This window comes from Aythya marila (assembly GCF_965140915.1).
Source record: "Aythya marila genome assembly, chromosome: 20".
Lineage (NCBI taxonomy): Eukaryota > Metazoa > Chordata > Aves > Anseriformes > Anatidae > Aythya > Aythya marila.
This window is the reverse complement of record NC_139061.1, coordinates 5,346,471-5,370,104: the sequence shown is the minus strand read 5'-3', so window position 1 is coordinate 5,370,104 and position 23,634 is coordinate 5,346,471. Positions and strand designations below refer to the sequence as shown.

The following is a 23,634-nucleotide window of genomic DNA, read 5'->3' as shown; positions in this document are numbered from 1 at the left end:
AGGTCCGCCTGAGGCAGAGCAAACCTCTTACACCCTGCTGAGCTGCCTCTGGACCTGGAGGCGTAAGATCCCCAGGCTGGGACACAGCTCAGCAGGGCGACAAGATAACAAATTCCTCCTGGCAGAGCCTCAGCAGGGGCTTGCACTGCCTGTTGCACTGCCTGCTGCGGCTCAGCCTCACAGCATGAGCTGGTTGGGGCAACTAAGCGGGTGTTTTGGGGGGAGAGAACCTGCAAGGCAGAATTCCCGGAGCTGTGACCCCGTGAAATGTTGTGGGGGCTGAGAGGCTGAGCGCTGGTGTCCCTCGAGCTGAGAGCTGGGGCTCTCATCACAGCAGTGGGCTGCTGGGCTCCGATACAGACTTAGGTGTTAGACCGTGCCTGGGGGGCTGCGGGAGCACGGGACACGGGTGGGATTCCCATCATGGTGGGATTCCCATCAGGGTGGGATTTCCATTAGGGTGGGATTCCCAGCAGGATGGGATTTCCATCAGGGTGGGATTTCCAGCAGTTTGGGCTCCCCAAAGCCCTGCAGGGAGGTGGCAGTGCCGGATGCTTCCCCCCCGAGGGCCTTCTGGAAGGTGCTGGGCACTGCTGCAGCTGCCGGCACGGGGCCACTTGTCCCTGTGCAGCTGTCTCGTGCGTCCCTAAATAGAAAGGGAGACGGGTCTGAGCACTGGGACAGGGGTCAGCCAGCCCAGCCATGGGCTTTTTTTGGCACAAAGCCCTCCCATTCCTGCTCCCCCTGCCCTGTGCAGCTCCCCAGGTTGAGGAAAGCTGAGATCCATCCTGGCGGGTGGGAGAGCATCCCCTCTCTCTGCGGGGAGCCGCGTCCCCGTGCACAGTGTGTCCCCCCCAAGCTGGGCTGGCTGCTGGCGCCCTGGCTCGCCGCCCTCCCCGGGCACTATATAGCACGGGAAGGGGACAGGCTGTGGTGACAGGTGACACTGACACGCACCAGGAGCTGCCAGGTCCTGCCCAAACTTGGAGTGGAAGGCGAGCTCTTTCCTGAGCCGTACGGACCCTACGCAGTGCTGGCGGACTTCTCGAGCTGCTTTTTGTTATTTTATTTTTTTTTCCATTTATTAATTGGCCCTTAAGGATCGACAACTGTAGGAAAAGCTTCTGGGGAGCCACAGCTTTGAGGAGCAGTTTGATTTTCCAAACACTTCATCCCGGTAATCTGCTTTTATTCATGTGTGTGGTAATTACACGCTGGGCTCATGGTGAAGCTCAGCTCGGCGGCGTGGGCGGGTGACCCTGCTGGCATGGGCAGCAGAAAACAGAACGGGCACAAAATCCATATTTTTCCTTAAAACTCCCAAACAGCCTAAAACATGCATCTTTTTTTTTTCTTCTTCTTTTTTTTTTTTTTCTTTTTTTTTTTTTTCTTTTTTTTTTTCCCTCTGCCCCCTAGATGGAGGATCCCATCCAGCTGAAAGAGGAAGGCAATAAATACTTCCAGGCCAGTGACTACGAGAAAGCCGCTCAGAGCTACACGCAGGCCATCAAGCTCAGCAAGGACAAGGCGCTGCAGGCAGTGCTGTACCGCAACAGGGCGGCGTGCTTCCTGAAGAAGGTGAGGAAAGCTCCCCCTTTCCATCCCCGCAGGGCTGAGCACACCAGTTTAGCTCAGCGATGGTCCCATTTAACCATTTCAGAGTGCAAGCTTTCGGCAGCCACCCTGCCCCATCTTATGGGGGCTCTGTGAGCCCTGCCTGGGGGTGCAGGAGCATCGCTCGCTGCCTGTCTCAGCACAAAACAGGCACGGATCTGCAGCAAAACGAGTTGCTAGCTCTGTAACAAAACTGTCTCAGCTGCCCGCAAGGTTTTAGCAGGTTGTTTGCGTCCCCTCTTCCACTGCTGCCTGCTGTTTGTTGCTGCAGCAGTGTCTGCTGTCTCACCCATCCCGCAGACCTTTTCCTCTTTTCTCTCCATCAGTGATGAGAAATGAACTAAACCTCCTCCAGAGCTCTCTCTCCCACCCTCCCTAGGCTCCTACTGTTTTCACTGGGGTGTCCAGTTAGCGGGAGCAGAGGCCACAGTTGCCTCAGCAGCGGGGACGTTCCCTGCTGTTCCGCTGCTAACAAATTGCCATTCTGGTTTGACAGGAGGAATATGCCAAGGCAGCCTCGGATGCATCGAGAGGTAAGGAGGGGGCAGATTTTAGAAAGTAGAGCTGTTTTTCACACTCACTGCTCTCAGGAGCTGCAGTTGCTGTGAAGCAGATCATGATTTACATGGGGGGATCCTGAGAAGCAAACTGTGATGCCTGGTCTTTCGGATCCCTTTCCCAGCCATCGACATCAATTCTTCGGATATCAAGGCCTTGTACCGGCGCAGCCAAGCTCTGGAAAAATTGGGGAAATTGGACCAAGCGTTCAAAGATGCTCAGAAATGTGCTACCATCGAGCCCCGCAACAAAAACTTCCAGGAGACCCTGAGGCGGCTGGGGGCCGACATCCAGGAGAAGGTAAATCTGGGGGGAGCAGTCCCAGGCTCACAGCCCAGAGGTGGGAAGTCCAAGGGCACTCCTTGCTCTGGGATCTTGCTGGATCATTGGTCATACCGAAAATTTACAGCAGTGTAGGGGGATAAACAGGCTCTGGAACTGCAAGTTCCTACCTGAAGCATGGAAATCTGAGGATCAGATTGAATGGGTAAATTAAAAAGCATCACAGCTGGCTCCTGAGGCTGGGCTGGCCCTGAACATCTCGGTAAGGTCCTGGTGAGGAGCTGGACTGGCTTCAGACAGGGCCTGGCAGTCCCCACGTGGACTGGGCCCTCCACGGAGGAGCTGGTCCCTTCCCTGCCCCTCAAAGCACCACGAGGTCTCAGATGATGGCTCAGGGTTTGGGCCCCTGTGTCTGTTTCTGAGACGTTACACTTGCTTTGTTGTTCAGCTCATTGCTTGCTAGCCTGTGGTTGTCTTGAAGGGAAAAGGAAAAATTGTCTCTTGATTTTCTGCCTCTGACGCTCCGTGCTCTCTGTTGGCACAGCTGCGCATTCAGTTCTCCACGGACCTGAGGGTGCAGAAGATGTTTGAGATCCTGCTGGATGAGAACAGCGAGAAGGAGAAACGAGAGAAGGTGAGAAGTGCCCCGGCCTTGCCCGAATTGCTGTTGTTTAACACCAGAGGCCCCTGTGAGGAGCTGAAGGCCGCCTTCCCTTCCCCTGATGTGATTTCTTGGAGAAACCTCTCGGTGGGGTCAGAGCTGTGCACTTCTCCTGCCAGCTGGGCGCCCCCAGCTCCCACCAGCACATCCCAGGTCTGGGAGTTTGGTGGAGGAGTTTTGGAGGCCGGGGTCGTGCTGCTAACGTGTCCTCTTGCCTCCCCCCAACAGGCTGCGAACAACCTCATAGTCCTGGGGCGGGAGGAAGCGGGCGCCGAGAGGATTTTCCAGAACAATGGGGTCAGCTTGCTGCTGCAGCTGATAGAAACCAAAAATGCTGAGCTGATCCTGGCAGCCGTGAGGACACTTTCGGGCATGTGCACGGGACATAAGGCTCGGGTAAGCAGCGGGGTGCTCGGGACCTTCACTGCTCTTGTCTTGCACCTGGGGAGTGGAAAATCAATCGCTGGCAATGTTTGTGAGCAGCGGGGATTTATTCTCCTTCCGCTTCTTGCAGGGAAAAAAATGAAATCCTACAAATGGCTTTTTTAACTCTGGGGAAGACGAGACAAATAAGGAAGTGGGTTAACACAGACCAAAGAAACTGATCCTATCACTGTGCTCCTGACCCCTGAGGTCAAAGCTGTGCTCCTCGTGGTGCCTTTCTGTGTGCTGGTGAAGCAAAATTTAGGATGTCATCACCACTAGTGGTGGTGGGCAGGGCTGGGTCAAGCCCCGGTCCTTTGCCACAGGTCTCAAGAAAGCAACAAATGACTTGGTCTCTACAGGAAAGTTTTGCCCGAGACTTCTGTTAGAGGAAGGAAAGCAGGGAGGATCTGCAAGACAGTTCAGATTCCTGGAAGGGGTCGCAAGGGAAGTCCCAGCAGTCTGAGCCAGCTAGTGTCTAGCTTGAAATCAAGTTTTTGTCGTGCAAAATGGCCCATGAGAGGTCCTGTCTGCTACACGTGTGTGTCCACCTCCTGCTTCCAGCCAACGTGAGCATGGATGTCCGTGCAGTGGTGTGAAGGAGGAGGGGGGGGAACTATAACATGACAGAAGATGGATAACACCTTGGATAAAAATCCAGTGCTGTGGACACCTATTTGCTTTCTGAAACCTTAACTGTTGTCCCCTGCACAAAGGCTGTGCTGTGAAACCCACTAGGTCAGAGTCGTCCTGAACACACTTCCCCTGACTTGCTGGTGTCACCATGCATGGGGACACTGTGTGATGACACGGGGTTTGCTGGCAGCCAGGACAGGTTCCTGCACTAAACTGTCTCCTTGTTATCCACCTGGTGTGGGGACCAGCCCCAGCTGTGCTCATCTCACCATCCTCAGTGTAAATAGCCCATCATTTCTGACAACTCTGGATTTTTAGGAGTTGTTTTATAAATGAATATAAGGCTGAAAAGCAAAACTGCCCTGTGCAGACTCAGGATTCACCCAAGAAAATTCTTTTTTATGAGCCAAGCCTGACTTTTCTAAAGCATGCAGGAAGGACAGGCTCTTCCCCTTTGCTGACTGCTGCTTGGTTTTCTCCTTTCTGGGGCCAGGCCACTGCGATTCTGCACTACCTGGGCATCGACAGCATCTGTATGTGGATGTCGGTGGACAACGAGGAGATCTCCCTGGCTGTCTGCAACCTCCTGCAGACCATCACTGACTGCCTGCTGGGCCAGGGCAAAGAGGAGCACCACGGGAAGGAGGAGGCTCTGGTGCTAGGTAATGTGCAGTCCCTTGGTCTATCTGGAGAAACAGGTGCTTTCTGCTCTGCCTTAAACACCTACATTGCAGCCATGTGGTGGCTTTGAGTGGTTTTCACTGGATTCGCCAGCTTTCAGAGAAAACTTCTAACTGGCTGCTACTGCCTTGCTTCTGTAGATACTAAAAAAGACTTGAGGATGATCACAACACGTTTGCTGGATATGTTGGTCAGTAAGAAAGTGTCTGGGCAAGGACGAGACCGAGCTCTCAACCTCCTCAACAAGAACATACCGAGGAAAGACCTGAAAGACCACGATAACAGCAGGACCATCTTTGTCATTGACAACGGTGAGTCCTTCCCCTCTGTTCCTGCTCTGGCCTGGGAGGCACGGAGCTGCCTATTGCTTGAATAGCTGGAAAACTGTTCCTCTCTACAAAATGAATTCACTCGTTTTTTTTTTATTTGGTGCATGCAAGCCTGGAGCAAATTCAGAGCTTATTAGCAGGAAACAGTTTTAAGGTTAAGAGGAAAAAAAAGCATGTATGACAACAAGATCTCTTCAGTTTCCAGAGAATTGGTTTAAGCTTCTCCAGTTAGTTTATTCCAGTGTATTTGCTGATGCTTGTAATGTTAGGGCAATTTGGCTTGCATAAATTGGGTGCCTTAGGCAGGAGGAGATGAAAAACCGCTGCGTTTCCTGGATGCTTGAATTTAATTTCTAAAGGGGGGAGGGTTAATGTGTGGGCTGTTTTATATCAATTCCAATGTGTGCGTGTTACCATTTTGGTGAAAGTTATTTAATAATGCTTCTAGCAAAAGGAGGGTTGAGACACCCAGAGTCACTTGAAGGTCATGACTTCTCCCCAGTAAGAGCCTCCAGCCTGGGAGGTCAGGGGGCTCAACGCCTCCTGACCCAGCTGGGGCCCCACTGCACAGTTCTGCTTCTCCGAGAGCTGGATAAATGCTCCATGCTGCAAACCCACAACCCACCAGCAGAAAGTCCCAGTAAATATCTCAATAACTTCTTTGTCTGCAGCTTATGTGATTAGGCTATGAAAAACTAAGATGGTTGTTTTGTTGCAAGAACCCAGCAAACTATCCCAAATGCTGTCCAGGCCCTCTCTGCTCTAGCAACCCTATCACTTCATTGTTCCCAGGCTTAAAAAAGATACTGAAAGTGGTGGGCCAGATTCCTGAGATGCCTGACTGCCTGCCACTGACAGAGAACACCCAGCTGACTGCGTCCATCCTCCTCAATAAGCTGTACGACGACCTGCGCTGCGACCCGGAGCGTGACAACTACCGGGTGATCTGCGAGGAGTACATCAAGTGAGTCGGGTGGGCTCGGGGCGCAGGAGGGCTAAAGAAAGCGACGGGCTCTGGCAGTGCAGCTAGATGCCAGACTAAGGCCCTGGGGGATTATTTGCTTGAGATCCTGCACGATTCCTCAGCATGGGTCCTCAAATCCTCGCGTACTCGTACCTGCTGGATCACGACCTTTGCATGGATTTGGGCTCGGCTGTGTCCCAGATACCTACATATTTCACCAGCGGAGTCAAATCCAGCAGAGAAATGAAGGACCTGTTATCCTCTTGAAACAAAACTGCTCTCTATGTCCCTGCTTCCCCTGCCAGAGTGCGGCAGGGGGGATCCCTCAGGCAACCTGAACATCTCTCCATGCCGCACCCCACCATTCCTGGTGCCCTAGCTCTCCCATGGGGTGCAGTAGCAGTGGGTCTAGCTTTCCAACTGCCCCCAATCTGGTGGAGGACATTCCCTGTCCCACAAAGAGCTATCCAAGGGAATGAGAACAGTGAGCAGCCACTGAGCCATGTGCTGACTCCCTCTGTCCCATGCAGGAGCAAAATCGACCCCCAGAACATGGACAAGACACTCCACGCCATCCAGATGGTGTCTGGGGTTCTGCAAGGGCCCTTCGACTTAGGCAACAAGCTGCTGGGCATGAAGGGAGTCATGGAGATGATGGTTGCCCTGTGTGGGTCCGAGAGGGAGATTGACCAGCTGGTGGCTGTGGAAGCCCTCATCCACGCCTCCACCAAGCTGAGCCGGGCCACTTTCATCATCTCTAATGGAGTGACGCTCCTGAAGGAGATCTACAAGAAGACCAAGAATGAGAAAATCAAAATCCGAGCTCTGGTGGTAAGGATGTCAGCCCCCTGCCTCTTCTCCACCTGACCTGCTCCCCACCGTGCCCCTGGACTTGGGAGAGGGAGGAGGTCCTGGGAACGTGCTGGGTCACCCCTCGCAGCTGGGGGATGGCTTCTGGTGCTTCCCCTGCAAGACAGGGGGAGAGAGCAGACCAGAAAAGCACAGGGTTTTTTGGCAACATTGAAGGCAAAACTGGTTAAAGACATCCCATAAGAGCACAGAATTGGACCACTGTGCTACGAGCTGAAAAAATCTCCTGGGTATTGGGATGTTTCCTCTTAGACCTGACTTCAAATTTTAGATATGGGATTAGGCTGATTCTGGGCAGCACCACTGGAGGATTAGTGAACCTTTCTCCCTGGTGTATTTTCTTCTTCCTCCTCAGGGTCTCTGCAAGCTGGGCTCAGCAGGAGGGACAGATTATGGACTGCGACAATTTGCTGAGGGGTCCACCGAGAAGCTGGCCAAGCAGTGCCGAAAGTGAGTTTTACCTTGTCTTTTCTCCTGTTATTCCATACTTTCTCAAAATGCAATTTGCTCCTTCCCCTTGAGATCCTGCCCACACATTGCCTTCATTTCTTGTTGCTGCTTGACAGCTGATAATGCCCGTGGGGCCATTGCTCCAGGACCTGGAGCTCTTCAAAGCCTCAAGCAGCTGGTGTTCCCCCTGCCTCAGTGCTGTGTAGCTGTCCTAATCTGTTCTTCCCTGCGGCCTTTAGGTCCCTTGCGTTGGGCCATGGGAGGAGGTCCTGTCTCAAGGGACCCAGAAGGGAGTTGCAGCAGGACCTACGTACAGGTTCAGGCCTGACGCAGTTCTCAGCCCATCTTAGTTTTTTCCTCTCAAATAAATCAGTGCTGGCTCCTGAGATAAATTCGGATTTCTCTCTTCCAGGTGGTTGTGCAACACCACCATTGATGCCCGCACCAGGAAGTGGGCCGTGGAAGGACTGGCATACCTGACCCTTGATGCAGATGTGAAAGATGACTTCGTGGAAGACGAGCAAGCTCTGCAAGCTATGTTTGAATTAGCCAAGGTGCTTTCCCCTTACCTTGTTCTCTCACTCCTTTGGTAGCATCGAGCTCTCCAGAGTAACGCTGTCTCCCCAAGCCAGCAAAGTTGTGACCCCAAAGTCTCATCTGTATCTAGCCTAGCAAAATTTCAGTTTTTCAGCAGCTGAGACACCTCAAGCTTGTTCTCATCCTGGTCTTCTCCCAGGAGTGTGGAAAGTCACTCTTACCTTTACTATCAGTAGGTGTTCCTGCACAAAAACCAAAGGCATCAAGATTTGGACAGCATCTGATGAGACCACATCCTGTTTAACCTTAATTTCCATTTTTCCCTGACCTGGGGATAAGCCAATGGGCACTTAGCTAGGACTGCCACCATGGTGGCTTGCAGTCTGGGGACACGTTTCCCTGCCATGTTCTCTTCACCCTCACATGAACTTCTATGTTTCTGTGCAGATGAGTGACAAGACTATCCTGTATTCTGTGGCTTCTGCGCTGGTGAACTGCACCAACAGCTACGACACCAAGGAGCTGGTCCCGGAGCTGGTACAACTGGCAAAATTCTCCAAGCAGCACGTGCCTGAGGAGCATCCAAAGGTAGGTTGGAGGAGATGCTCAGATCTGAAGATTTTCTTCAGTGTATTCCTTGTCACAGACCTCAGGCCTCCTGGCTCCCAGGCTACGAGGCTGCAATCTCTGTGCTCTCCAGCCAGGCTTGGCTGTAGTCGAGCAGGATGGGGGCTGCTGAGGGGCTGACCCCTTTCCAATGTCTCCCCCTGCCAGGACAAGAAAGATTTCGTTGTGAAGAGAGTGAAGCGGTTGCTGAAAGCCGGCGTCGTCTCTGCTTTGGCCTGCATGGTGAAGGCAGACAGTGCCATCCTGACAGACCAGAGCAAGGAGCTCATAGCCAGGTGCCTGCCTTCTGTCCTGGGAGCCAGGGGTGCTGGCCTGAGATGGGTGCCTGGGCGGGCTCCTTGTTTGCAGGGTGGTGCCTATGGGGGCAGGATGAAAAGGGGGTGGAGAAAAGGCTTAAGCACAAAGCCTTTCTTAACCTATTTCATAAAAATGCTCGTGCTGGCATCGAAGCTGGCTTACGGGGCTGTCTTGCAAGGTTGCGTTGTGAATTTCTAGTCACCCGTACTGGTTATTGCCATCTGGCATGGCTGTTTCACTGAGCGATGCTGTGCTTTGCAGGGTGTTTCTTGCATTGTGTGAGGACCCCAAGGACCGCGGGACCATCGTCGCTCAAGGTGGTGGAAAGGTGATGACTCTTATCTGCCTGATGTGCATCTAATGTCTGTCAGGAGCCTACAGTGAGGGAAGGTGGCAGAAAAGCCTCAGCTGTCCTGGTAGCCCCTGGGGCACAGACTGACTGCAGTCTTACCTCTGCAAGCCTCTAATGAAGCTTGCAATGAACCTCTAATGAACCTTGAAATAACTGTTTGTCAGCTTCCAGCTCTGGCATGGTGCATGTATGAGAGCAAATGGAAAACATCACTGTAGGCTACTGTCCAGACCCATTTCTCCAAGAGACAAATCTTTAGGATATTTTAAACTTATCTTAGCATACATCAAGGCCATCCCATGAATCTTCTCAGGGGCATTTAATGCTTTCCTCTGTGTCACTAGGCCCTGATACCTCTGGCTCTGGAAGGTACAGATGTTGGCAAGATAAAGGCTTCTCATGCTCTGGCAAAAATTGCTGCTATTTCCAATCCAGATATAGCATTCCCAGGAGAGAGGGTAAGTTAAAAAATATATATATAATAATTAACTCCATTAGCAAATGGAAATTGCCAAGATCTGAAAGCTGGAAAAGCGGTGACATGTGTGACATGCTCTGTCATAGGTGTATGAAGTGGTGAGGCCTCTTGTCAGCCTGCTGAACACAGAGAGAGATGGCCTCCAGAATTATGAGGCTCTGTTAGGTCTCACTAACTTCTCAGGAAGAAGTGACAAACTTAGGTGAGTGTACCTGCTTTTTGACCTACCTTTCTTTCCCATACACTTTATCAGGAGTGATTTTTCTTTTTTTTTTATCAGGAGTGAATTTCAGTTCAATGCTTTTCTTACAGGACTGCAAAGACTGATTAATTTGAGCTACCTTTGGCAGAGATAAAAAGGTCTTAGAACAGAAACATTAATATAATAATAATCAGTAAGAATAAGTGCATGTTTTCCCCTAGAAAAATGAAAAACAATGTGAATTCAATTGGAATTAGATAAGGGATGAAGCATGTGTCATGAGTTTCATGAGCCGTGGGCACAGATTTATGTCAAGCCCTTCCCTGCCTCCCCTCTGTCTGCAGTTAATATTTTAGTGTGACTATGGCATGTCCCATAATCTATTCTGACTCCTCTTCAACACAGGATGAAGATAGTCAAGGAGAAGGCATTGCCAGACATTGAAAACTACATGTTTGAGAACCATGACCAACTTCGACAGGCAGCCACAGAGTGCATGTGCAACCTGGTGGTCAACAAGGAGGTAACTCCCTCTGCATCTCAGACTTGACTCCATGCACCAGCTCGTGAGCCACCTCAGTGATGCATGCATAACTGTGTTGTCTCTGGATATCATGTGTTTTTTTTTCAGGTACAGGAGCGGTTTGTGGCTGATGGAAATGACCGGCTGAAGTTGGTGGTGTTACTGTGTGGTGAGGATGATGAGAAAGTGCAGAGGGCAGCAGCAGGAGCCCTGGCCATGCTTACAGCAGCACAAAAGAAACTCTGCTCTAAGATGACTGAAGTGGTAAGACCATCAGTAGAATCGCTGGCAGTGTAGAGGTAACCTTGAAAAGGGCCTGGCTCAGTGAAAATGCTCATAAGGAAGATGTAGTCTACCAGATGGCTAACAAGGAGCTTAGTGGTGAAGCTGAGACCCAGGTGTGCATGCTCCTAGTTCACTCAGGCACAAAGTAAAACAGTCTTGTTTATATCAGCCTCCAAGACTTCATCTCAGATGAAACATTTTTATGTAGCTATTCCTCAAGTGAGGTCCAGCATACTAACAGTCAAACAAGGTTAGGAATGCAGAATGGCATTCAATAGAGATCCTTAAAACCTGCCATACGTAACCTGAAATCCAAACCTTGCTTCATTCAGAAATTAAAAGAGCTTGATCAGTAATGTATTGGGCTTCACAGGTACCAAAACATCTCTGCTTCCTGCAGAGATCTCTAGTCCTGAGTGCAGACCCTGCATAACAATAGCTGAGGCTGACAAACCCTCTGTTAGTGGCACACATGCTGATGTTGGACACTGGGGTTTGTTCGAATACAAATCATCAATCAAGCCAAAGGAGGGGCTCAGGAGAATTACTGGGGGGAGTGGACTGCTTCCAGTCACCTCAGCTGTGTTGCTTCTCTAGCAAGATTCTCTGCTCAGAGATTATGCAGCAGCATAAATGTGGAACATCTGTTTTATGTGGTGCTAGGGTCACGAAAACTCCTGATGGGGAGGGGGGCGGGCAATATGTGAAGGGGTTCACAATTTTGGAGTCAGGTTTCCTTAGATACAGAACCAACTAACCATACCTGACGTAAGTATGAAGAGGCGAGTCCCTGTTCTTCCACTGGGACATGCCTCGCCAAACTTGTGTTCTTGGTTGAGGTATTCTTCAAACCAGTACTAATGCTATCTCCCTTCCTTGAAGACCACCCAGTGGCTTGAAATCCTGCAGAGGCTCTGCTTGCACGATAACATGGAAGTGCAGCACCGTGGACTGGTCATCACTTTCAATTTAATCAGCGCCGACAAAGAGCTAGCAAAGAAGGTGGTGGAGACAGAGCTCCTAGAGATCCTGACCTTCATCGGCAAGCAAGAAGATGATCCCAAGAAGCAGCACATCATTAATGTAGCACGTGATTGCCTCACAAAATGCATGGATTATGGACTGATCAAACCTCTCTCTCGAGCATGAGGAAATGAAAAGTACTGAAAAAGGCTGAGTGGGGAGAAAAAAAAAAGCTACTGGGAAACGAGGAGAACAGAGCCATGAAGAAAACTTATTCCCATTGTCAAGGCATAGACTAGAGCTGGGGGACAGTTTAAGAAGATCAGAAACTGTATTAGGGAAAGGATGACATTTGCATCAGGAATTTGGAAGATGTCCATCTGAGTAGTTTCTGGATGGTGTAAATTATTTCCTTGTCCCCATTCAGCTGATAATACTTAAAAGTTTCAAGGCCTAGCTATGGAAAGAGTTGGTTGTTTGGGAATGTGCCAGGGGCTGTTGAAGAAGACTCAACTGAAATTGGTTCTGCAGCCATCCACAGCTCCTGGTACTTCAGTAATTGCTACCAATGATGGAACTAGGAGGAGGTTTAATTGCATCCCATCCTGCATTCAGAAAAGAAGTTGGCTGTTAGTTGTGTGCTTTTTTTTTTGTGTTGTTCATTTATGGTATTTTTAAATGTTTTTAAGTGGTGTGCCAGAGTTTGAGGCTGGAGGATGAACTTTTAATAAATTTATTACTTCGTTCCATGTGGAATTTCTAATGTTCTGCTTCAATTAAGCAAATGGAGGATCTAGGGCAATTCCCAATCTCAAGTTTGCTTCATATCCAGCAATGTGAGCACAAGCTGAATTTACACCACTTGCAAAATAATCTAATGCTGCTCAAAAGAACGTGTGAAGGCACTGTGAATATAGGCTATCTGAAGAGGCAGCACTAACGGGATAAGCTGGCATTCATATCAGGGCACGCAGTGGGCTCAACATGGAATTTTGAAACTATCTCACTTAGGAAAGAAGAATGAGAAGAACACCAGGTGATCAAATTAAATTTTTACTTTATAGAAGTTTACAATCAAGTACAGATTCTTTACGCATACTATGCACACTGATCACAGACTTTAAAGACTTTTGCTTTAATTAGCAGAGGGGAACAGAAATCTGAGTATACAGTAACTACAATCAACAATGATCTAAAAATGAAGTACATTCAACCATTTCTGATCATAATAATTGTCAGTGATCCTTGTCTGATAGGCACGGCGTGATTAAGTGATTGAAGTGTGGGGATCATGAAAGAAACCACATGGGTAGTCTTTCCTAGTTGCTGACTGAAGAAAAAAGTGGAAGGTGCCTCTACCTTCCAGAAGTTAGAGAAGCAAGAATGTTTAAGCTAATAGGTTTGACAGTTTAGAGGCAAATTTACTTGAAGAATGGATTCCAGCTGTCTACAATGTCTTGTTTTTGCACACACACATGATAATATTGTTGGTGCTTTATGCTAGCTGGGTAATCAGAGTGTTTTCCCAAACCAGATGAACCGTAGGTCATTCTGTAGTGGAAAACAATATGAAGGTTCATGGGTTGCTCTCAACTAGCCTTCAGTTTTATATGCTCAGTTTTAGGAATTTGAGATCTGTCCTTTGCAAGTACTTCGCACCTAACTACAGAGTTTTACATAACCAGCATGTCTGAAACCAAGACAAAAATCCTATTGGTACATAAAGGCAGTTAAGCAAACCTTTTCTTGTCCCACTAAAACTACTTTGGCATAACTGGGTGGTTCTAACCCATACTGACTTGCTGAAGTTGAGTGGGAAGCTACTCCTGTAAAAGCTATTTATTTGTACGCTAGTTAAAACATGGACAGAAGACCTCAATTTTACTTTTCTGGCTATCTGAATGAAAGCTCTTCTTAAAAATGGCTTCTGACACTGGATGCCTGTGCTGTTTGGTGCTGTTCTGAGCAGTACTATACATGTAGGTACAGGAGTGATTTCTTTTCCTTTTCCCGGTACTCATGTAACAGGTGTAGATTTAAATTAGCTCTGGATGCCACACATACTAATACATTTTGAAAAATTTCATCCTGGGATGGAAGGGGATTAGGAACAATACCAAACACAATAGGTCTTTCTAAACCAGAGAAACGACGGAAGCTGTCAAGAATCATGTGACTCTCTAGTCCTCCGTCCATTTTTCCTAGGAATATTTTTAACTTCCTCTTCTTCATTTTTAATGTCAGTATTTCACGGTATTCTTCCACTTTGTCATCTCTGTAGCACAGAATAGCGATATCTTTCTCAGAGTAACCTCTCTTAAGGTACGTGCAGCAACACTTTGCCACATACTCTGCTATTTTATTTTTGTCCATTTCCTCTACTATTTTACAAGAGCCAGGCACAGCGGAAGCACATGCGGCTGTATGTAACAACTTCTGTAAATATTTTTGTGGAATATTTATAGCAGGGTCCTCTACAATCTTCTCCATTATGGTTTTTAGATAGCGAAAGATGCTGTTAGCATTACGAACCACTTTGTTTAGTGACTCAACAGGATCATGCCATCTTGGTTCTGGAAGACCAGTTGAGAAGCTGTGACTTGTCTGCATGTAGTCCAAGAAAATCCAGAGAAAGCCAGGCTCGGGGAGGTGTGGTGATGAAGTCAGGTCCAAGGCCTTTTGATACCAGTCACCATCCCCAACTTGGAAATTCTGTGCTTCATCAATTATTATGTGCTTCACATCATTAAAGGTTTTCTCCAAAAAGGCCACTCTCGTCACAGCTTGGCAAATATTTTTCTGTCTACAGAAGAAATACAAGCAGATTAAAAACAATGTCTTTGTGTTGTAAACTACTAGTTACTTGACCAGAAGGAAGTGAATGCCAATGATATTTAAATCATATTTATTACTAGATGCTCAGGACGTCAAGAAAAAAACAAAAATCAAGCCTTACTCAAAATGCATCCCAAATACACACTTCAAACACTATACCCACCATACCAAATATGCTAATCAGTACCCAGCTATTTTAAAAATGAAGGTCAAATAATAACATGTTGAAATGAATAACTGGAGGAAGGACTTACCTCACAAAATCTCTCAGAGGCTGGTTCTCACATATGTAAAGAACCTCCTGTTGTCTGCACTGAAACATATTTCTTATTTTCTCTATGATGTTCAGCGCCACGATAGTCTTTCCTGTTCCTGGTAGACCATGAACAAACAGCTTCTTAGTTTTGTGGAGGTTTTCTGACAACAGCTGGTATTGTTTCATGGTCAGGACGTTCAAAACCTCAGAACCAACACGATCACTTAAAAAGGATTTGAAAGTCAACAAAGCTATCGTGAGAGAACGCAAGAGGTCTTTCAAGTTTATTCCCTTGATTAGGCTGTAGTTTTGGGGATACATTTCTTGAATGTTCAGATCCCATTCTTCTCCATGGTTAAATACGGGAGGCAAAATCAGTAGCTTTGGTATTATACACAGCTTGTGAATATAGCCCCCAGTGTTGACTAATTTCTCCTTCAGCTTCCTGGCTGTGCATTTTGAGTATTCAAACAAATCCTTAGAGATCTGATGCTTACAGACCGTGTAGAGGATAGGTGGCCAATCCTTGGCTAGTACAAGAATGTCACAAATTATGTCTCGGTTTTCTGGCAAACCAACATCAACAGCCCAGCTTCTGGAAGATATCACAATTCCCTCAGATATCTGCCTCAATTGTTCTTCCATTAAAATCTGCAACTCTGGATGCTCTTGAAAAAGGTCTTCAGTGAGTTTTTCTGGAGTATATATTATGCTGCGGGATTTTACTATCAATACAGAGCAAAAGAAATAGTTGGTGTTAGTTTAAAATATGCAAATCTAGCCCTCCGAAATGATGCTGTGGGAATTAATAGTGCTGAAAGGTTACAAATTCAGACCGTCACTGCCTGAAAGCCCTTTTCTGCTTCTTCAAAATTTTCCTCACCCACTCCACGTATTTCTAGTTTCTTTTGCAAAGACTGCATCCTCGGGGAACTTAATCCTTTTTTCTAGCCAGATATCAGTCCCTTTGCTAAAAACATTAGCACATGGCCAGCTTATGCCAACCTTTCTCAGTGTATTGGCCTAGCAGACAGAGAAATGAAGATTAACAAAGAAATCAGAAAAAAAGCCTCTGGACACCTGGCTGATCTCGCAATGCCACAGAAACACTGGATTGTAACTGGGAGCAGACACTCCACTCTGTTCCCAGCCCCAGTCACCTCTCCTATTTTAGGCTGATTCCACATAAACTTTCCCGTTTTCACTGGATTGTGAAAAGACGTTGGCATGGCTGTGTACAGTCCCCAGAGAAGTTCAGCTAGCTGAGCTCTGTCATGTATACACAGCAATGTCCTGCAGAATACCAGTACTTGAGGAAGGGCACACCAGACATTTGAATGCAACACTGCTGTCAGAGCTGCAAAACATTTCCAGCTTTTTCACCTGTTTAAAGAATGTTTTCAAACTCATCTTTGACCTCGACCACGGCCTTGAGATTCATCATGTAAACCTATCAGACAGTGAAAGCAATGTGTACACCTACCTGGAAACAGTTTTCTACAGAGATCATCAACATTGTCAAGGCCCTGGTGTGAATAAACTGGCTTGGCAAGGGGTGGCCCCTCTGACAGACTCAGTGCTAATGTAAAGGTCTGAGACAACCCTGAAAGATCTGGAAAAGAGAAATAAAAATGTGATATAGTGTGAGCTTTTGCTGCCCCATACTGCAAGGGGCACAAGCAGTCGTCATGCTGGTTTTAAAACTTTCACTCTTCTTAAAAAAAAAAAAAAAAAAAAAAAAGTGATGAACAAACAGAAACTTTGGAACTCATGTGGGCAGCAGCTGATTGGCAACAGAATGGGCCCTGGCCATCGATTATGGAGCTGCTCTTGGTTTTCTTGCCTCATTAGTTGCCCCTGTGACCTCTAACTCCATTAGTGATACCCCTTTCACTGCCCAAGAACTGGCCAATGAACGATTTCTCCATCCACAGCTCTCTGCCTACTAGACTGGCAGCAGCATCAGAGAATGTCACAAAAAGTAAAGAAAAGTAAAGAAAAGGAGGAAAAGTAAAGATACAGCCCTAAACCAAAAACTGAACTCCGGCCGTTATGTACAATAACACAGGTACTGGGGTCTAACCTCCAAAGCAGTCCTTGTCACCTTGAGGCATAGAGACCTGCAAAGGCAGTCGATAGCATTGGTATTAGCAAGCTGCTGGTCACCACGCCTAGTCACTGCAGCCTGAAACCAGCATTACAAAAGGTAACAGAAAGGCAGGTATTTACCAAGGACATGAAGTCAAAATTGACCATGAGTGGTCAAAATTTTAGTTTGGTTAGGCCCACAAAGAACACTGAATAGCAAGTAAGATTACCTAAGGAAAACAACAAGATGAGGAACAAGAATCATAAAATCATTGAACAGCCCAGGTTAGAAGGGACCTAGAAAGATCACCAGGCTCAACTTTAAGAAAATAAAAGGGAATATGGAGAACAGAAGGGGATTGTCTCGGGTCTTTTGGACCTGGATCAGCAGAGATCATCCACGCGGCCCATTCTTCTGCGTTCAGCTTCCTGATAGTGGTACCTTCCACTTGCCACGACTCTGGGTCTTTTGCAAACACTGCACAAGTAAATGGCTCAATCTTCACAGCGCAGACATAGCCACGGTGCTTTCCAGCCTCATCATATACTTTGAAGATTTTGTGTTCGCACATTATGCTGTGTTCATATCCTCTATTACAAAAATGGAAGACCTTTAATTTGTACTCTTTGTTTTTGATTAGTTGGCTTAATGCTTCAAGGTCCTTATCATCACATCTGAATCCCTGTACTCTCCTGTCGTCATCTACACCGATCCATAAATACCCGCCACGTGCATTTGCAAATCCAGAGATATACTGAGGCAGTATTTCTTTAACACGCTTCAAGAAGTTGTCAGTAGAATAGTGCTTGAATTCCACATCTGCTGACTCCGTGAAATTCAGTGTCTCTCTGTATCGCAGTTGGTCCCTATTAAATAACTCTGCAACAGTGTCATTTACAATATCCATGTCTTCTTCAACATCACTTGCCTTACTTTTCTTGGCAGGTGTTCCTGGGCTAAGCTCTCTCCTGGCTTCATCTTGTTTTTCTTCAAGGAACAAAGTAGCTTCAGTAAGGGTCATGTGGGAAAGACAAGCACCACATTTTGAATACAACCCACTGCTCAGGGTACAGATACGTGGCTTTCTTTCTGGGGGTGCTTTTTCACTGCTCCATGTTTTAACAAAAATCAAAAGGTAATTATCTTGCTGTTTGAAGTCCAGGTATTTTGCCAAGTCTGCAGACAAAAGAAGAGATCGAAAAGTTTCATGCAAATCTAATCCGATCTCATCTCTCTGTAAGCTGTAGTCTTCATTTTCAATCTCTGCTTTTACCACACCTCCTCCAGAGTTTAGCAAGGCACACACTGCTGAGGCAAGGGTGTATTTTTGATCTTGTTTTGAGTTTTTTGGCATCTTTTTTCTTGCTTTTTCACCAAAACATATTTTTCCTACGTTCAAAACTACTTCAGGATACTTTGTTGCTGAATCAACCCAGACCCACTGCGTCGGTTGATGGCCCTCAAGAGCCATTCTGGACCTGAAACAATTGTACAAAAATTGCTTACCATTTATGTGAAAACATCAATCTTCCAAAGAGTTCCAAAAAAACATTAGCTAAACAGAGGCTATCCTTTGAACAATAAACGCACAATTACAGGGATAAGAGATGCAGAATAAATTGTAGTAATTTGTTCCAGCCCCAAATGTACTTGAAGCTTTGCTTTTGGGGAGTCCTTGTGTTTTCCCTATGCCACCTCCTGATAGAGCCAGAGCAGCAGCATTCTTCAGTAACCCACAGCTGCTAGTCTCTCTCACACACACTGGTGCTCCCTTTAGTGCTTACTGCACAACAACAAGGAGTCTCTTCCACTTCCAAAATAGAACGCTTGCCGAAAATCCAAAAGCCTCTCCGTGGAAATTTGGCCCCAGTGTCCACTTGTTTATATTTTTGTCCCTGAGAATGGGGGATTGTAGGTACCTTGCTGGTGTCAGTCCCTCTGAACGCAGAAACAGCCTCGAATATTTTTTCTACAGCTGGACTCATCACTGTCTTCAAATTCCCAGACTGCACAGCTCCTCCTCCTCCCATCTGTCACCTCTTGCCCAGCTAGCCCATGAGCACAGGCCAGGAGAGACAGCTGGGTCAGAGCTGTGTTTCACTGAAAAGCCTAAACTCAAAGCTGTTGCAGGTAAGATAAACCTGGAGACAGCAAAGCTGCCTCTGCCAGCTTTCTGATGGGGTAAAAGGAAGCAACTTGCTGTATGGTTGCCAGTCAGGGGGCTACAAAATGAGACTCAGCTGTGCCACAGCAGCCTTGGGGCTTAATCCATCTTTTCAGCTTTTCTGCATTGAAATTAACTGCAAACATTATCTTCAGAGGGACCAGAATGCCCAGGCAAAGGGACTCTGATGAAGACCATTCCTAACACTGGGAGGGCTACCAGAGAGCCGTACAGAGACCCTCTGTTCCCACCAGCCATGAACACATTTAATAAACCACCTGCAATAGGGATGCTGTGCAGAGCAGCTGCTTGAAGCCTCGGAGGGGACTGTTCTTCTCATACTCATCAAGTTTCCCTCCAGCTTCCTGCAGCAGGACAACCTGGCTGACTGGTGGGATCTCAGACTATCAGCAGTTTAACAGAGGAAAGGACTCACCACACCTCATTTTCGTAGTTCTGGGCTAAATCAACAAATCTCAAATATCAATTTTAAATCCATAAATAAGTTTCGCATGGCGGAAGCAAAGGACAAAGCATACAGTATATCTCATTTCTTTTCTCCTTCTCAATCTGCCCACTCCATTAAAATCTCAGAGAAGTTACGCTTACTTGTTTGCTGGTTGCGGTTCTTCTCTGCCGATTTTGGTTTCTTTTCCTTTGTGTTACCTGTGATCAAGCATGCACGGCGTCCACAGACTTCGGTGGAACTTTCTAGTTCTATCCAAAGTTCCTGAGCGGGTTTTGGTAAGAGTCTAGTCCTCCAGAGCTAGTTCCCGCCCTCTGCCACTCTTCCAATCAGAGCAAAGGAAAAATAAAAAAATAAAAAATAATTAAAAAAAGAATCTTAGAAGAAATCCCCCAACCTACAGCATTTACATATGGCATTGTTTGCTCAGCCTGAAAGGCTGACCTTTCATTAAACCTCAGAGCTGCAAAATCAGATAGCCATAGTTCTGGAAGCTGGGAAGCAGGATAGCAAGCTAGAAAGCCTCATGCAGAAAATACGATCTGCTTATCTACAGTCACAGTATTTGCAGTAGGAGATTCAATTATTTTACCTTTTTGTACTGATAGAGTACGCTAAAGCTAATAATTTTATACTGAAATCATGCCCATATACAATTTTCAGCAGAAGCTAAAAATCGGAATAGGTTAATTTGTTTTCAGAACTTGTCTCTGTGAAAGAGGGACAACTTTGGAGCATCCTCAGTGATACCTCCCTCCTCGGGTTGAAATGTCAGCAAAGACACTGAGATTGGGGTTATAGTGAGAAGACTGAAATCAAGGAAGGTAACAGCCTTGGTTCCAAAGCCTTGAGAAGGTTCATGCAGCAGTGGATGCATGTGCCCTGATTTGCTCAGCAAAGCTGTGGATTTTTTGAGACAGGAAGAGAGGAGACGGAGTAATGTGAAAAAAAGAGCAAGTTAGTGCAAGGCTGTGCAGAAACTTACTTCCAGGACAGAAAGGAAAATAGAAACAGTCTGACTGTGAGCAGACATACAGCTTCATTTACAGATTAAAAACGCTTTTTACCTCTTGCTTCCACAGAGGGTAAAAGAAACGCTGTATCCGGGATGATAACAAACACAGCAATAATACTTTCTGTTGCACAAAAGCTGACGCTGCTGTGCCGTGAAGCGAAAATGAAAGTCGCTGTGCTAAAATCGCTGCTAGCTTTCAGGAACGGGAGCCTGCCTGCCGCAGAAGAGTTTCTGAGAGCCATAAAATGGCCACTTTTAGAAGGAAAATTTGGGAGCAATATATCAGCTGCCCTCCATTGCTCTGCCACTTGTCTTCTCTTCTCCCTTCTCTATTTTTCCCCCTCCCCACTGCCTCGGGGAAATGACCAGGGGAGGGGGAGGCAGTCGCTAACAGAATGGGCTGCATTCTGGTGCCCCAGGCTCCTGTTCATTCATTGCAAAGTGTGGATTTTCCTGGTTAATTTTTTAATGGAGCCTGCCGCCAGTTCCTGGTGACTTCCTTACCTTCCTTGCAGGCGTATTTTTCTATGTGGGCACAGTGTCAGAATGAAACCAACAGATGTGTGGGCAGGCTAAAAAATATAATAATAATAATAAATAAATAAATAAATAAATATGCATTTTTAACTCCTGAATTTCTCTTTGTGCCTCCTTTCTACATCACAGAACTGTACTTACCCCTCTGGCCAGATCCTCTTCTTGATCCAGCGCAGAAAAGCCCAGAGCAAGGCTAGAACCCTCCTCTCAGTGTGAAACACTAAGGTGCAGGCTGCTCGGCAGGAATTTCTGGCAAATTGGTGCTCACCAGAGGGACAGACCGACTGACTGGCTGCCGGCCTGCCCGAGCACCTTACAGCAAATGCCATCCACCCCGCTGGCCTTAACCATTCAAACAACTGCTTTGACTCCTCTAGTAATCCATGGTAGGACTATTCTTTTCAAAGCTCCTTTTGTTCAATTGGTGGAATATTTTTATTTATTGTACCACTCGTGGTTGTTTTTTTTTTTTTCTTTTCCCTAAATGTTTTTCCCAGCGATCCCCAAGCCCATCGTTCCCCCTTCTGCTGGAGCAGTTGCAGCCCTTAGAAGGGAGCCTTCAGGGCTGGAAAGGATTAGGGGCATATGTCACTATATGGCTGAGGAGGCAGGAGGGCAAGGTTGGAAATTAAGAAAATTTGAGAAATTTCTTCTCAGAAAGAGCAGTCAGGCATTGGGACAGGTTTCCCAGGGAGGTGGTGGTGTCACCATCCCTCGGGGTGTTTAAGGGAACGTTGGACGTGGTGCTTAGGGGTTTAGTGGGTGACATTGGCAGTAGGGTGATGGTTGGACCAGATGCTCTTGAAGGACTTTTCCAACCTAAATGATTATACGAAAGCGAACAACTCCCAGCAGGGCCCGCCGCCAGCTATGGCCGCGCCGCGCCGCGCCGCGCCCCCCCCCCTCCACCATCGCCTCAGGCCTCTCGAGGCGGGAAACGCTGCCTCCACCCCGAGCTCCCCGAGCTCGCTTTCTATTGGCGGCCTCCCGCGTCCGTCGGTAGAATCCCGCGTCTCTATTGGCTGTTGGCCGCCGCGGGGGGCGGGACGAGGCGGGGAGCTCCGCCTGGGCGCGGCTGTGCCTGGGTGAGCGGGGCCGTGAGGGGAGCGGGGCCGGGAGGGGAGCGGGGCCGGGAGGGCGGGCGCGGGGGCCGGGAGGGCGGGCGCGGGGGCCGGGAGCGGGGCCGCTGCGGGGTCCGGAGGCGATGGCGGGGCCGGGAGGGGCGGTGGAAGCACGGGACGAGGTCGTGAGGGGAAGGGGACGGCGCCCGGCTGGCATCGAGGGGCTCCTCCTCGCCGCTGTGCCCGCTGCTGGCTCCCCTCGGCCTCCTGGGGTCCCAGCTGCTGGGCTGCGCGCCCAGGCTCCAGCCCGGCCCCCCTCAGCTCCCCTCAGCCCCCCTCAGCCCCCCTCAGCTCCCCTCAGCCCCCCTCAGCTCTCCTCAGCTTCTTTCCTCCCTCCCTCCCCTCATTGCTAAGGGTGCTGCAGCCCCATGTTATCCCACACTAGGGGTTTTGGGGGGAGAAAAAATGCTCTATGGCCGTGGACGAGTATTAAACACAAGCCAGGGCCTGCTGTGTGTGTGCTGGCAGGTCAGGGTTTGGGTTAATGCCCGCTCTGTTAACTGGTGGGGCGGAGGTGAACAGAAATGTAAAGGTGTGTCGGGGAGAAAGGGCTTCTGCTGGGCCAGCTAACCCTTTGGGAAGGAGAAACGGTGCTAACAAGGTGGCACAGGCCGTTTGTGGAGAGGAGCACAGAGCCGTGCTGGTGGCACTAAGCACCACTGTGGAGCTGGGTGCAGGAGGCAGAGGTACCAAGCAGGGGATGGGTTTGTCGGTCGTGGAACAGCTGCTGCTGTCTCACCTCCTGGGGATGTCGGTAATTTGTCCGAAATTCTGCCCTGTAGAAAGCCATGTGTTCCTGAAAATAAATCCAGAAGTTGTGTGTGTGTTGCTGTTTCTTTGTTCTCTCCAGGAAAAAAAAAATCCCCACACCTGGAACTGGAACTTCGCTGTTCTAGTTCCTGACCTGGAAGCGAGCTCCTTGCTGAATGGAAATAGATTTGCCCGAAGCAATGATGAGCGAAGTATTCTCTGAACTGGTATTGCCGAGACTTTGCGTCTTTGCTCTGACCAGGGCATGATCACGTAATCTTCTCTCTGAGCTTGTTTAGGCAAAGCTCATCTGGAGCAAGCAATTTTGCTGCTGCCTGAGATGTTTTGATGCACCCTAAAAAAACAGTGGAAAAATATTACAATTTGTTAGCAGTGGTGTTTAGCAGTGCAAAAACAATGTTGATTTGAAGAGTGAGCAGTGCAAATACTTGTTCGGATTCATGCATCCTACTGCAACACCAGATTTAGCACAGAGCTTGCAGTGAGAGGGGTTTCTCGGTGTTTCTACCATGTGTGCCACGGCTTATAAACCTCCAGACACTCTGCCTCTGTGTTTTCTCCATATTGGGGAAAAAAAGGCATAATGAGGCATTCCCTGGAACTCTTCACTGGAGATGGGTTTTGTTGCATGTGATGCACATGGATTTT

The 23,634-nt window shown here is 47.9% G+C and overlaps 2 protein-coding genes across 3 annotated transcripts; one reads left to right on the top strand and one right to left on the bottom strand.

The window, feature by feature from the left end:
• The first annotated feature begins 993 nt into the window (after window positions 1-993).
• UNC45B (unc-45 myosin chaperone B) lies at window positions 994-12,479 on the top strand. The gene is made up of 20 exons (XM_082776094.1): window positions 994-1,177; window positions 1,417-1,578; window positions 2,111-2,147; window positions 2,297-2,472; window positions 2,999-3,088; window positions 3,344-3,511; window positions 4,668-4,836; window positions 4,996-5,166; window positions 5,977-6,148; window positions 6,679-6,979; window positions 7,374-7,468; window positions 7,881-8,022; window positions 8,453-8,593; window positions 8,780-8,907; window positions 9,191-9,257; window positions 9,626-9,739; window positions 9,846-9,961; window positions 10,367-10,484; window positions 10,593-10,748; window positions 11,652-12,479. The coding sequence occupies exons 2-20, from the start codon at window positions 1,417-1,419 to the stop codon at window positions 11,916-11,918; spliced, it is 2,790 nt and encodes a 929-aa protein (XP_082632220.1). The 5' UTR covers window positions 994-1,177; the 3' UTR covers window positions 11,919-12,479.
• Window positions 12,480-12,841: 362 nt separating this feature from the next.
• On the bottom strand, window positions 12,842-20,740 carry LOC309885753 (schlafen family member 13-like). Of its 2 annotated transcripts, none has more exons than XM_082776022.1 (6): window positions 20,610-20,740; window positions 19,686-19,864; window positions 17,291-18,390; window positions 16,307-16,435; window positions 14,822-15,548; window positions 12,842-14,535 (listed from the first exon to the last, which is right to left on the bottom strand). In XM_082776022.1, exons 3-6 carry the CDS (start codon window positions 18,381-18,383, stop codon window positions 13,704-13,706), a joined length of 2,781 nt encoding a protein of 926 aa, XP_082632148.1. In that variant the 5' UTR covers window positions 18,384-18,390; window positions 19,686-19,864; window positions 20,610-20,740; the 3' UTR covers window positions 12,842-13,703. The 2 variants fall into 2 exon arrangements, with proteins under 2 accessions (XP_082632148.1, XP_082632147.1); XM_082776021.1 differs by having other exon boundaries at window positions 19,743-19,864.
• Between the last annotated feature and the right edge of the window lie 2,894 nt (window positions 20,741-23,634).

What these genes read in the sequence shown, in the direction of transcription:
- UNC45B (XM_082776094.1), top strand. Translation starts at nt 1,417, where the DNA reads ATGGAGGATCCCATCCAGCTGAAAGAGGAAGGCAATAAATACTTCCAG. An exon ending in TAGCATTCCCAGGAGAGAGG is followed by an intron (nt 9,740 to 9,845) that starts GTAAGTTAAAAA and finishes GCTCTGTCATAG; the next exon opens with GTGTATGAAGTGGTGAGGCC. An exon ending in GGAAGAAGTGACAAACTTAG is followed by an intron (nt 9,962 to 10,366) that starts GTGAGTGTACCT and finishes TCTTCAACACAG; the next exon opens with GATGAAGATAGTCAAGGAGA.
- LOC309885753 (XM_082776021.1), bottom strand. An exon ending in CTGTAGAAAACTGTTTCCAG is followed by an intron (nt 15,549 to 16,306) that starts GTAGGTGTACAC and finishes CTGTATTGATAG; the next exon opens with TAAAATCCCGCAGCATAATA. An exon ending in CCTCTGAGAGATTTTGTGAG is followed by an intron (nt 14,536 to 14,821) that starts GTAAGTCCTTCC and finishes TTTCTTCTGTAG; the next exon opens with ACAGAAAAATATTTGCCAAG.